This window comes from Podarcis muralis, chromosome 15, assembly GCF_964188315.1.
Source record: "Podarcis muralis chromosome 15, rPodMur119.hap1.1, whole genome shotgun sequence".
NCBI lineage: Eukaryota > Metazoa > Chordata > Lepidosauria > Squamata > Lacertidae > Podarcis > Podarcis muralis.
The window spans coordinates 22272583-22286441 of NC_135669.1; the positions used below are offsets into that span (position 1 = coordinate 22272583).

Below are 13859 nucleotides of genomic sequence, written 5' to 3' on the forward strand. Positions count from 1 at the left end.
GGTGTGTATGTCTGTCATGCAAATTGCAGAGTGGGGAGAAACGAGGCTCACGCTGCAGTTGAAAATCTGCCACAACAGTCTTCCTTTTTTTTTTTCCCTCCAACACCCACAGCCTGTCTTCACCCTGGTGCTAAGATGTCATCCTGTCTAGTGGCGTTAAGGCCCAGTTTGGAAATCCATGCTAAGAAAAAAAGGGCAGCTGCCAATTTGTCTGTTTGAGGGCACGTCATTAATCTCATGCGCATCTCATTTCTGGTGACATTGCACCATATTGTGGAATACGCTCTCATTGGAAAGGTTATATTATCCCTAGGTGGCCTTAGGCAAGCTCCTATTTCACAGCCTCAGCCACGCGTCTGCAAAATGGGAATTATACTGCTGAGCTGGCTTGCCTTCCTGTGTTGTTGTAAGGATTACAACAGGATGTCTGCAAGGTGCTCTGAGCACTCAAAGGCAAGGATAGACAAAGTGGAGCCCTCCTAAGTGTTGCTAGACTACAGCTCTCATCAGCATGAGCCAGCAAGGCCCAATGGTCAGAGCTGGGGGGAGTTATAGTTCAGCATCATCTGAAGGTACGTATGGAGGAGAAGTTTGATTCCCTTTGCCTTTATAAGCAGACTGCACTAAAGTGCACTTTCTGAAGCAATACACAAATGGAAACACAAGCACCCTTCGAAGTTTGCTGTCCTCCAGACTTTGCAGTGCACTCCTCCAGCTGCATAATATGAACAAAAACACATATACTGGGGTACTGTGTTCATCAAAATGTACCGTATTTTTTGCTCTATAAGACTCACCTTTTTCCCTCCTAAAAAGTAAGGGGAAATGTGTCTTGTGGAGCAAATGCAGGCTGCACAGCTATCCCAGAAGCCAGAACAGCAAGAGGGATTGCTGCTTTCGCTGTGCAGTGATCCCTCTTGCTGTTCTGGTTTCTGAGATTCAGAATATTTTTTTTCTTGTTTTCCTCCTCCAAAAAGTAGGTGTGTCTTGTGGTCTGATGCATCTTATAGAGTGAAAAATACAGTATATTGGTAACAATAGCCTTCGAAAATGCCTTGTATTGGGGAAAACTGCATACAAAAGTGGGTATATTTAGGAGCAATCCACACTCAAATCCATACTTCTCCCTAAGTTTCCAAGATTCCCAGTCCAACCTGGAGATGGCAGGGATTGAACCTGCGTGCAAAGCAGATGCTCTAGCAGTGAGCCAAAGCTCTTCCCCATCCTTATTCTCAGGGGTGGCACACCCCATTTAACTCGCCACTGGCACCGCACCACCCTTACCTGCATTGCCCAGTGGTGCCCACAAAGCGCCAACAGCCGCGGCCAACTTCCAGCGAGATCTCACCAAAGTCTTGTGAGATCTCATGCAACAGGGCCGGCAGCGGAGGCCACGGGCAAACAGTGGAGGTGAGGCAGGCACTGCTTCTAGGGCTTCCTCTGCTCAAGGCAGGCTCCTCACCAGTGCTGGACTTACATATAAGTTAAACAAGCTATAGCTTAGGGCCCCACTCTCTTGGGGACCCCAAAAAAATTAAAAAACAAACAAACCTGGATGTACATTTCCAAAATATAAGATAACAAATAAAATTAAACCCACATACAGCAACAGTGTTTTGTGTTGTGTAGGCTCCTATTTGTTATGTGAATGGCTTTAGATACCTATTATGAATTACCATATAGCATATATTCAACACAAAAAACAGTGACAATTTGTTGTTGACAAAGGACAGATGGACATATAAAGGGTCTCATTACCGTCAGTAGCTTAGGGCCTCATCAAACCTAAATCCAGCCCTGCTCCTCACCCTTCTTCCTCAGTGGACCGGGCCTGCTTCTTCCTTCCATCCTGAAAATCATCAGGCAGAGACAAAGTTTCTCACACTTTCCCCCCCTTTCTCTTCCAGCTCTGCAACCAAATCTCCTCTCCTTTCCTCAGCAGCAGAGTGGGATCCTCCTTCCCCAACATGGGCACAGCTTGACGTCTCAGGTAACGGCCGCTTGGCAGGGTGTTTAGCTCATAGAAATCATAGAGTTGTAGAGTTGGAAGGGACCATGAGGATCATCTAGTCCAACCCCCTGCAATGCAGGAATATCTTTTGATTGGATTAATTTGGTTCGGTTAACTCAGCTGAATTAAATTCACTGTTGAGCCAAAGCCAGTATTCTCCAATATTCAAAATATCCAACATAGAAACTGAAATTTGGAATGTGCCATCTGATCTTAAAATTCAGCTGCTTTGGGGGGTCACTTTGCCAGACATCAAATGTACATCAGCTGCTGGCTGTCAACATCATTAGCCACATTGCCAAATATGAAAACTGTTGCACGACAGCCACACATATTGTCACATACTAGATCCCAGTGCATGTCAGCTTTTAAATTCCCCTGCCTACTGTAAGATATGGTGAAATACTATATCCCATTGCATGGCAACTATCAGATCCTGACAAATCAAATTTCAAGAATTGAAAATCAAACATATGATATCAAACAACAGATTTGTATGGTCTGTATAGTTGATTGGTACTGTTGCTGTGGGGCCGCATGCATAGAATCCTAGAGCCAGAAGAGGCCTTGGAAGTCATCTCACCCAACCTCCTGGTCAAAGCAGGAAAGCCACTGTGATAGGATCCCTGATAGGTAGCCAACCAGCCTCTGCCTATGAGGAAAGGTTATGGTTTCCCCACAGGCATCTGGTCAGCCCCTCTGAGAACAGGAATGCTAGACTAGATGAGCCACTGGCTTCATCCAACAGACTCTTCTTATGTTCTTATGCTTTAAAACTTCTAATGAAAAGAGGGAGGCAGAATCACAAGCAAAGTGCCTGAAAACTGAAGAGGAAGCGAGATTTGGAAAGGCCTATCAACCGCCGCCAACAGAAAGCATCCAGTCCCATAGTGTCTGATCCTGGGACACTCCCTCTACCACCAGGAGACACCTAGAATGATGGATGAGAGGAAACTGTCTCCATAACACCCAGGCCTCTTATGTCATCTTCAGATGTGTGGGTTTCTGCTCATCCTAAATTATACGAGCAATCTTGCTGGATCAGCCCTCTAGGCCACACCGAGTGTAATTAGGAATAAAAACAACTAAATTTGATTAGTCATTGTTGCAATAAGAAAATCCCTGCTTACAGCCTGTTGGAGGATCGTATATTTGAGTCTTCCCCCTTGTAGAAGACTTCCTTCGTGAAGGAAACTAGCACATCAGAGCAAGAGCATTTATCATCCTTGCATGCTAGATTTCTAACTACGAGAAATGTTTTCCCCACATTTGTAGGATTCCCCCACCACCACCTAACCAGCAATCTGAACTGGTATAGTTCCAACAGGGAGGGACTATGATTATTCTGGATGTGTCTTGATTGGCTCTCAATCCCTATGATTATTCTGGATGTGTCTTGATTGGCTCTCAATCCCTATGATTATTCTGGATGTGTCTTGATTGGCTCTCAGGTCACACCCATACTATACATTTAAAGCACATTTGACACACATTTAAAGCACATGGATTCCCTCAAAGAATCCTGGGGACTGTAGTTTACAGAGCCGCAATTCCCAGCATCTTTAACAAACTACATTTCCCAGAATTCTTTGGGGAAAGCCATGGCTGTTTAAAGGGGCAGGTTTCTACTTTAAATGTATAGTGTATAGTGAGGCCTTAGTTTCCAGTGGGTATTTTATTGTGTTGACCAATGTGTTGTTCATATTGATGGTTTTCTATGGGGTTATTTTGGCAAAGAATTTGTATTGTACCAGCCACTTTGGACACTTTAACTGAGAGGCTGGATGCAAATGCCTATAGCCCACACACAAAAAACACAATTTGGTGAGGGTGGAAGTGGAGTCGTAGAATTGTAGAGTTGGAAGGGACCCCAAAAGTCATGTAGTCCAACCCCCTGTAATATAGGAATCTCAGGGTCAGTATTTACCCCCAACATCATTGGACAAATGACACCATCGCTATTACTATCTGCCCTGAGCCCCCATTGTTTTCATTTTTTCTGGCCCAGTGCTCTGAGGAGAGCAGCCATTTTAATTTCCCACAATACCCCTGGTGTAGCAGCGCTATGGGACAATGCAGGGAATCAAAATGGTAGCCCCCCAACCATCCAACGCTCCTTCTGGCCACTATTTCTGGCCAGTGAATTAGCTAGGGTTGTGCAGTCAAACCGGCAGCACATCCCATGATGTTTTTGATGTTTTGTGATTATGTCATCTGACCTGTAGCTTAGACCCTTCTAAACATCTTTCCTGGGGAGTGCTTTTGTAGGGTGTTTTTTCCCCCCAGTAATGATGGCACAATGTGTCTGTTTTATCAGGCGGTGGGACGTCCTGGGCACCCCGGATCATCGTTGGAGCCCCACCTGGAAGTCCCTCAGCACTTACAAGTGAGCAAACACTTGCCGTCCTCTGTGGCAACAGATGAAGCCAATGATCTAGAGGAGCTGGAAAAATTTGCCAAGACTTTCAAACAGAGGAGAATCAAACTTGGGTTCACTCAGGTGAGGACGGTCTCCTTCAAACTGTAAAGGCTTGTCTCAAGGCCACCTTGCCTGTGCCTTGAGACCTTCAGCTGATCCTCTTCTCTGAGAACCTTCACTGGGGAAGGTATTTCATGCAGCAGAGAGGGGCAGGGCCTCCTCTGTGGTAGTGTCCCACTGTGGAATGCCCTCTTGATATGGTTGGACCAGAGCTCCGATCATCCCTGACCACTGGCCAGATCTGATGGAAGTTAGAGTCCAACAACACCCATCCCTGCCATAGAAGAACAACGAGTGCTGATACTTTAATCCTTACTGTCTGGTCAAATCCTTTGCCAAGGCTTTTTGAACACTGGTTATGCCTGCTTGTTTTAACTTAGAAGTGGAGAACTTGTGGCCCTCCAGGTGTTTTGAGGCTGCAACTTCTATCATCTCTAGCCAAGCCATTGGGCATGCTGGCTGAGGCTAAAGGGAGCTGGAATCCAGAAACTTCTGGTTCTCTGCCACTCCTCCAAAACCTGTTCTATGTTGGGGGGGGAGTGTTTCAATAAGAATATCCTGTTTTTTTTTCTTATCATTGTGTTATCAGTGGTAGTATTCTTAAGTTGGGTATGATTAGATCATGGGTAGGCAAACTAAGGGATGCGGGTGGCGCTGTGGGTAAAAGCCTCAGCGCCTAGGGCTTGCCAATCGAAAGGTCAGCGGTTCGAATCCCCGCAGCGGGGTGCGCTCCCGTTGTTCAGTCCCAGCGCCTGCCAACCTAGCAGTTCGAAAGCACTCCTGGGTGCAAGTAGATAAATAGGGACCGCTTACTAGTGGGAAGGTAAACGGCGTTTCCGTGTGCGGCTCTGGCTCGCCAGAGCAGCGATGTCACACTGGCCACGTGACCTGGAAGTGTCTGCGGACAGCGCTGGCTCCCGGCCTCTAGAGTGAGATGAGCACACAACCCTAGAGTCTGTCAAGACTGGCCCGTACGGGCAGGGGTACCTTTACCTTTACCTTTACCTTTAGGCAAACTGAGGCCTGGGGGCCGGATCCGGCCCAATCGCCTTCTAAATCCGGCCCGCAGATGGTCTGGGAATCAGTGTATTTTTACACAAGTAGAATGCGCCCTTTTATTTAAAATGAATTTGTGGGTTATTTGTGGGGCATAGGAATTCATTCATTTCTTCCCCAAAATATAGTCTGAGGGACAGTGGGCCGGCCCTGCTGAAAACATTTGCTGATCCCTGGATTAGATGGTTGTTGTCATTTTGTTAAATGTATTAACCTGCCCTTCGCCAGCGGGTCCCAGGGCAACTTACAACAACTTAAAGTTCAGAATTAAAAACAGTTTACAATTGTAGGAATAGGGCAGGCCCTGAAAACACACATCTCAGGTGTCAAAGAGGGACATCTTCAGCATTTGTGGAAAGCTGTTTAGCAAAGATGCCAGACCCGCCTCTGCGAAGAGGGAGCTCCCCGACTGCAGAACTGCCCCAGGGTTGGACTTAGATGATGCTTTGGGTGTCTTGCAGCTGTACAAGTCTATGATTCCCCTCTGGTGCCTTTTCCCTTCCCTGACCTCTTCTGCCTCCTGCAGGGCGATGTGGGGCTGGCCATGGGCAAGCTCTATGGGAATGACTTCAGCCAAACCACCATTTCCCGCTTTGAGGCCCTCAATCTGAGCTTCAAGAATATGTGCAAGCTGAAACCGCTGCTGGAGAAGTGGCTGAGCGATGCAGGTAGGTTGGTGTTTCAGTTCATCTTCTGCAAGCCGGCATTTGAATGAGCTCCCATTTCTAGCAGGTTTGCTTAAAGAAAAGAAGAAGAAAAAGATCTTTCCTGGTCTTGCTAGCTTTACTGTTTCAGCATGGGTTGAGGGGTGGAGAGCTGTTCCTCCTCCCCTCTCAGATTTTCAAACTCTGGCAGGATTGTAGGGTATAAATTGATGCCGTGCTTGTTTTCCTGAAGGAAACAGGATCCCTCATGAATCATACATAATTGTCCCACTAGGGGGCAATAGAGGGTGTGATAGTCTCCCAAGACGGAGAAAGAATAAAGTGAGTGTAGGATCCAAAGAGAACATTGCAAAGTAAGATGCCAGCTTTCAAGTTCAACAGAACTCTGCTTCAGTTTGGATGTCAAGCAGAACAAAAACAGAAAGAAGAGTGTCTGAAAATATTTTTTATATAGCCCACCTTTTCTCCAAAGAGCGCAAGGTGGCGTATATACTTCTCCCCCTCTCTGTTGTATCCTCACAAAAGCCTGTGAGGTAGGCTAGGCTGAGAGGTAGTGACTGGCCCAAGATCACCCACTGAGCTTCCTGGCTGAGTGGAAATTTGAACCCAGGTTTCCTGGGTCCTAGTCCGACGCTCTAACCACTACACCACACTCATGTCTCTGTGGGGCATGGTGGGAACCTCAGCCCAACCTTTGGTAACAGTCTCGTGGCTGGTGCTTATGGGAGTTGCAGTCCAAGATATCTGGAGGCCACCAGATTGGGGGAGTAGACCTGAGGTCAGAGCTTGGGAACCTGTGACTAGATGCTTTGGACTCCAATTCCTAGCAGCATCAGCCAGTAAAGCAAATTGTCAGTTTTCTGCCATAATCCTTGCACACATCAATATATCGGCTTTGAATTAAATGGTTTGCCTATCTCCTTGCTCCATAGAAGCTTCCCCTTTGGACTCTTCCGTGAGCACACCTAGTTCCTACCCATCTGTGAGCGAGATGTTTGGTCGCAAGAGAAAGAAACGCACCAGCATCGAGACCAACATTCGCTCCACGCTGGAGAAACGGTTCCAAGATGTAAGAGAAACCATCCACTTGCTGCTTTTAGCCATCGAGCATAATATGGGGAGGTATATAAGGCTGGAGGTTTGACAAGGCAAATGATGAAAAGCAAGAAGGGATGTCTTCCATCACTTCACCCCACTGGTCCTTCTAGGTTTTCCTCCATCTTAAAATAGTGTGATAGGATTGTGGGGGGTCAGTCTAGATGACATCCATGGACTCCTTCCAGGCCTGTGATCCTGTACACAGTGAGGTTCAGAATCTAGTAGGGGAGGCTGCTGAACCAACCAAACCAGTTCCTTTTGTTAAGGTAATGGTCTTGGCTAGCCAGTTAAGTACTTCCATTTGCATGTCCAAAGAGGTTGCTCTGTTGCCATAGAGACAAATGGGTGGGCATTTTCCCACCTCACCTTGCTGGATGCCATGTCAGCCTAGGAGGGAGAACAAAGGGACAAGGGGTGCTGTGTGAGAGACAGTTTTTTGCTGATGCTGGAAGCTGGAGACCCAGAAACTTCCCTAGAAACCTAAAAGGAAGACAAGTTCTGATGGAGTGTAAATGCTGTGAGCCCCTTCATCCTATGCTCAGGTCATCTACATGTGCAAATAAATCACACGGTCTCCATAGACCTTCATTCCCAGGAAACTGAACCCTGGGAAAGTGCAGGAGCCCCCAGAATCTCTCAGCACACAGAGATTAGGTGCTTGCAACGCTATATGACCTAGGGCTGTGTGCAAGATTCGACCGGTCCAAGTCCTGAACTAAATTGAGCCGATTTGGGGGAGTGGAGGATTCAGACATCCCCAGATCACTGCAGGTTGAGCCATCCAGTGATCTGTGGCTATCAGGCAGCCCTGTGAGCTGTAGCATGATGACAACCTTACCTTTCTATGTATATAGGAAGAAATAAAGTGTCCCTTAACGCTGTGGATGGTGTTTCTTATCTCAGCCTTTTTCTCTTCAGAACCCCAAGCCCAGCTCAGAGGAGATCTCCATGATTGCAGAACAGTTGTCCATGGAGAAGGAAGTGGTCCGGGTTTGGTTCTGCAACCGGCGCCAGAAAGAGAAGCGAATCAGCTGCCCGATGCCCTCCCCTATCAAATCACCCCTCTACAACTCCAGACTGGTAAGAGCTCCTTCACCAAAGGGGACTGGCCACCAGTGGGCATTGCTAGATAGTTAAAGGACTCGAGGGAGAAGCCCATGATGCACATGTCTTGCAAATTGGCAGATAAAAAAGGTAAAGAACCCCTGACAGTTAAGTCTAGTCGCAGATGACTCTGGGGTTACAGCGCTCATCTCACTTTACAGGCCAAGGGAGCTGGCATTTGTCCACAGACAGTTTTTCCGGGTCATATGGCCAGCATGACTAAGCCGCTTCTGGCTCAATGGAACACCGAAACCAAAGCAGCGCACAGAAATGCTGTTTGCCTTCCCGCCAGAGTGGTACCTATTTATCTACTTGCACTTTTGGCATGCTTTCAAACTGCTAGGTTGGCAGGAGGTGGGACCGAGCAGCTGGCGCTCACCTCATCGCGGGGATTCAAACCGCCAACATTCTGATCGGCAAGCCCAAGAGGCTCAGTGGTTTAGATCACAGCACCACCCGCGTCCCACTTTTACACAGATACCCCTGGGCAAATTTAGGTGGTGGAGCTCTCACTTTGTGCCCAGGAATTGTTGTTGTGCCCAGTGCTAGTCCTACTGGCAGTGGCCCACTGAAGTTAATGGACATGACTAACTTAGGTTCATTACATATGCTCCAATATTTTCTTTCCCAAATCCAGGACACACACCCCCATCATGCTGCCCCTGCCTCCACCCCTCACCCACCCAGGCTGCCTTGACCCACAAGCATGCCCGGGCTGACTCAGCCACCCACCTTCTTACCTTTGTCAGCTCACTGCTGCCACCACTGCAAGGCCAAGGCTACCTTCTCCCCCTCTGCAAGATCCACCAAGGCACTTTGGTGCATCCCTTTGAGACAGCCAGCACAGCTTTCCAGAAGGGTGCATCCCTGGCAATGTCAAAGCGATCTCAGAAGGTGCTCTGTTGCCCGTCATTCCAGGATCCAAATCTCAGCTTCTGGGATGTCCCGGTTAAAACGGGACAGTTGGGGGGTATGTCATTAACTAACTTGGGTCCAGTCTGAGGGGAACATAGTTGTCACCAACTCAAAGTTTGCTGTTTCTTATTTGGAGCTCTGCTCCAAAACACCTGGATTGAGGAAAGCTGTTATAAACCAAACTGACCTGTCCCTTCTCTCACAGAAGCTGGACTGTCCACATCCCATTGTCCCTGGCATGCCCTGTTACAAAGACCTCAGGCAGCAAATGTCAGCTTGGAAAGCCTGCAAGAATAGGCAGTGCTAAGCTGGATAGATTCGAGGTCTGAAGGGTGAAAAGCCACTTGTTAATACATAATAGCCGAAGTATCACACAAAGACTGTGCTTTGCACATTATGTTCCATGTCACCAACAGTGTGCTCCTGGTGTATCAGAGCCAACAGAGCACCTCTCCCTGTTGAAAACCGCTTTGCAAGTGCCTGGTACGTAGCTCCACGCAGCTGCTGCCTGCCTCTCTTTCTTTCTTAGAAAGCAATTTGAATTGCACATGCACCTACATGAAGGAACGAGTGGAAGTGGGTTGTGTGAATGGCCAGAGAGTTGTTGCTGTTGGCAAGAGCTGGATTCTGTATGGTCCTCACCTTATGCTGGGCGAAGCATTAGTGTATAAACACACTTTGAAGTGGAATGCAGCTGTTGCTGGGGTAGAGCATGCCAGCTCCTTCTAAAGGAATGGCTTGCCGTAGGGGATCGACGCAGGAGAGCCAGGACAATATAATGGCTCATGATGAGTTGTCAGCCACAAGGGCCTTGCTTCAAAAGTTTCTTGGCAGCCCTCAGTAAACTGCCATCTCCCCAAACACACACACAGAGGCAGTATGGGAATAACAGCCATGGCCTACCTTGCAAGATTGTTGTAAGTGTTACTGAGATGGGGTACAGGTATTACCTTAAAAGCTCTGTTAGAAATGCTGCGTGGAAAAAGGCTGGGATCCAACTGAAACTGTGACGGAGAGTCTCAGTCGCCGGAATGTCAGCCAGCTTCCTGAGATGCTATCGCTCCAAATTAACAAGGCCCCCAGCAAATGGAAAGAGCACCTTTTCCCTGATTCACCAGGACTGACTCAGAAAGGGGAGCACCCTCTGAGGATGACTCATTCACACAGCTTCCTGCAAGGCAGCTGCTTCTAGCACAGCACAGGGTGCTCTCAGGCTGTCTCCGTTTTCGGGTGGGATCCTCTCCTGTGTCAGCAAACCCAGGTTGTGCAATCGTTGTCGACGGGGAGCTCTGGCGCAAGAAATACACCTCGCCCCGCCCCAACCCCCCTCAAAATAGACTTTTTGCTTTGAGATATAAAAACAAAATTAAAAATGTCCAGTAGCACCTTAGAGACCAACTAAGTTTGTTCTTGGTATAAGCTTTCGTGTGCATGCACACTTCTTCAGATACACTTTGTCAAACCAACATGGCTACCTACCTGAATCTTTTTGCTTTGAGGAAAGGGATGGGGGAATTCACTAGACAGTGTGGGACAGAATGCTTGCCTGGATACAACATCCTCTAACCTCCCCTACAACAAATCAGAAGGCTCCTGAAATTGGCAGTGTCATCTCATCTCCCTGCAAATCAATCACAATTAATGCTTTTTTTATTAAAAAAATAAATTAATTAAAAAGGTCATCTGGAAGCAACTATCATCTCCAGCTGCTGAACCATCTGAGCAAATTGTCATCTAAGTCCAGCAGCAAATGTAGAGTTGGAAAGGACCTTTGCCAAACTTTTATTAGGCATTACAAGTATCGGCCATCATAAAACATCCATATATAAAATTTAAAAATATGTACAAATAAACAGCAATGTAAAATATGTAATAATGAGGATTTTCATTGGAGTTTCTTCCTGCTAAATAAAAAGGAGGCAGGGCTAAGTACCACCTGCATTATACATTTAAAGCAGCATCACATTTCTATCACAGACTTACATCTCCCAGAGTTCCCTGTGAAGAGGGATTGCTTGTTAAACCACTCTGGGAATTGCAGCTCTTTGAGGAGAACAGGGGTTTCCTGACGACTCTTATCCTTAAGAAACTACACTTCCAAGGATTCTTTGGTGGGGGGAGCCACAGTCTATATTTTGACGTATTTCCTTTAAAACAGCTCAAAATTTATTTATTTTAGATTTTGTGTCTGGATTTCCAACCCTGTTTAAATGTACAGTGCAGATGATGCCAAAAATGAGCTTCTCATTGAACGATTTGAGGCTCCTTTAGCTAGTAAAGGTAAAGGGACCCCTGATCATTAGGTCCAGTCATGACCAACTCTGGGATTGCGGCGCTCATGTCGCTTTATTGGCTGAGGGAGCTGGCATACATCTTCCAGGTCATGTGGCCAGCATGACCAAGCCGCTTCTGGTGAACCAGAGCAGCGCATGGAAACACCGTTTACCTTCCCCCCCGGAGCGGTACCTATCTATCTACTTGCACTTTGACGTGCTTTCAAACTGCTAGGTTGACAGGAGCAGGGACCAAGCAACGGGAGCTCACCCCGTCGTGGAGATTTCAAACCTTCTGATCAGCAAGTCCTAGGCTCTGTGGTTTAACCCACAGCTTTTTGTGTGTGTTTTTCTAAGCACCAACCATATGACTTGCAGTGGACAAACCAACCAAGGCCAATCTTTTAACCTGTCACCCCAAATGATCCTCTTTTGCTTGCTTTTCTCTTCCAGGTCTCTACCTCAGGATCCTTGGGTCCCCTCTCTGTCACTCCTGTTCACAGCACCATGCATGGGGCAGGTATGTGGGGGTTTCCCCCCCCCCCCAGGAGAACGTTTCTCTGTTTCTGTTTTTTCCTTCCATGATTCAGCCCCTCTGATCTGCTTCTCTAGGTGGGATGGGGTTGGGGAGGCAACATGGAACCAGCCTGTCTTTTGCCTCAGGCCTTTGGCGCCTCAGGCCCTGCAGGGATATTCCTCTGCACAGCTCAGACCTTGCCTAGGGGCACAGGACAAGGAACGCATATATATCGGCTTGAAGCAACCCTGCCAAATCTTTGGCCGCAGGCTTTCCATTGATACTGTAATGGGCAGTTGGGCTGTGAAAGCCCAACAGGGTGAAATGGAAGGGTGTGATGACAGACAGGCCAGAGGGCAGGTTCTGGAGCAGACAGACAAGGAGGTAGAGAGGAAATCTGCATCATTACTCCACTGGTCAAACAACTCAGACTGAGGGGCTGGGAATCACAGAATCGTAGCGTTATCTACTCCAGCTCCCTGCAATGCAGGAATCTCAACTAAAGCAACCATGGCAGGTGGCCATTCAACCTCTGCTTAAAAAACCTCCAATGAAGGAGAACCGACAACCTGCAGAGGGAATTCATTCCATTGTCAAACAACTCTTACTGTCAAGGAAAGGACTGTAACTCAGTGCCAGAGCATCTGCTTTGCTTGCAGAAGGTCCCGGGTTCGATCCTTATCATCTCCAGGTTGGAAAGAGGAAAGGCCCTTTGTCTGAAACCCTGGAGAAAGGCTGCCAGTCAGTGTAGACTCCCGATGTTGCTGAACTACAATTCCCATCATCCCCAACCAGCACGACCAATAGCGATGGGAGTTGCAGTTCCACAACGTCTGGCAGGCCAAAGATTCGTCATGCTGGTGCAGACAGCACTGAACTTCAGGGACCAATGGTCTGACTTGGCCAAAGCCAGCTTTCTATGTTCCAATGGCATGGCTTAGGCAGTGGTTCTCAACCCATGGGTCCCTAGATATTGTTGGACTACAACTCCCATCTTCCCTGAGCTCTGGCCTTGCTAGCTAGGGGCGATGGGAGTTGTAGTTCAACAACATCTGGGGACCCACAGGTTGAGAAAGGCTGGCTTAGAGCAACTGTTATATAGGGCCAGCCAGGCCCCTGTTGGATCCACAGGTCAGCTGATCTGGCTGGTCCAAAAAACAGCAGTACCATCTCTGGCCATTGTAGAGGTGGCGCCACAGCACAGCAGAGGCAGGACTGAGAATTCCTTCCTTTGCCCGGTGGCACAAAGAGTAAGATGCCCGAGTCCCTGTTTCAGTGCAGCCACCAACCACCAGCACCATACCTGTTTGACTTCTTGCTTACATCCAAACCAGGGTGGGGGGCAAGGGGACACTAGCTCTCAGCTTCCTCCTCCATAATCTCTGTGTTGCCACAGTGGAACTCGGCTGAGAGAAAGATGTGAGCAGGAGGGTGGGGGGACAAAGTTAGAATGAGTTGAATCTGCCTGTCCTTGGCTCTGCTCCCACCAACCATGTCCCCATCATCATTCATTTCTTGGAGGAATTAGAAAACATTCCTGTTTACCCAGGCAACTGGTGGCTGAAGGATACTGTCCCTGGCAACCCCAAGGTCATTTGGGAAGGATGTATTTAACTGTAACTGCGTTTGGACGTCTTTAATTGTCATCGTTTTTAGAATGCTTTAATCTGTTTTAGGACTGTTTGTGGTTGTTTTTAGTTTTGTATCTATATGCCACCCCGGGGTCCTGCCCATCTGGCTG

At 47.7% G+C, this 13859-nt stretch overlaps 1 protein-coding gene across 1 annotated transcript in view; it reads left to right on the forward strand.

Annotated features, from left to right (window-relative positions):
- The window catches only part of POU2F3 (POU class 2 homeobox 3), an 89602-nt gene that overhangs the window by 69643 nt on the left and 6100 nt on the right, over positions 1–13859 (forward strand). The window contains exons 6-11 of the mRNA XM_077919541.1: positions 1908–1990; positions 4329–4511; positions 6073–6214; positions 7144–7280; positions 8228–8389; positions 12055–12121. Coding sequence (XP_077775667.1) covers positions 1908–1990; positions 4329–4511; positions 6073–6214; positions 7144–7280; positions 8228–8389; positions 12055–12121 — 774 coding nt within the window. The remainder of the gene's footprint in view (positions 1–1907; positions 1991–4328; positions 4512–6072; positions 6215–7143; positions 7281–8227; positions 8390–12054; positions 12122–13859) is intronic.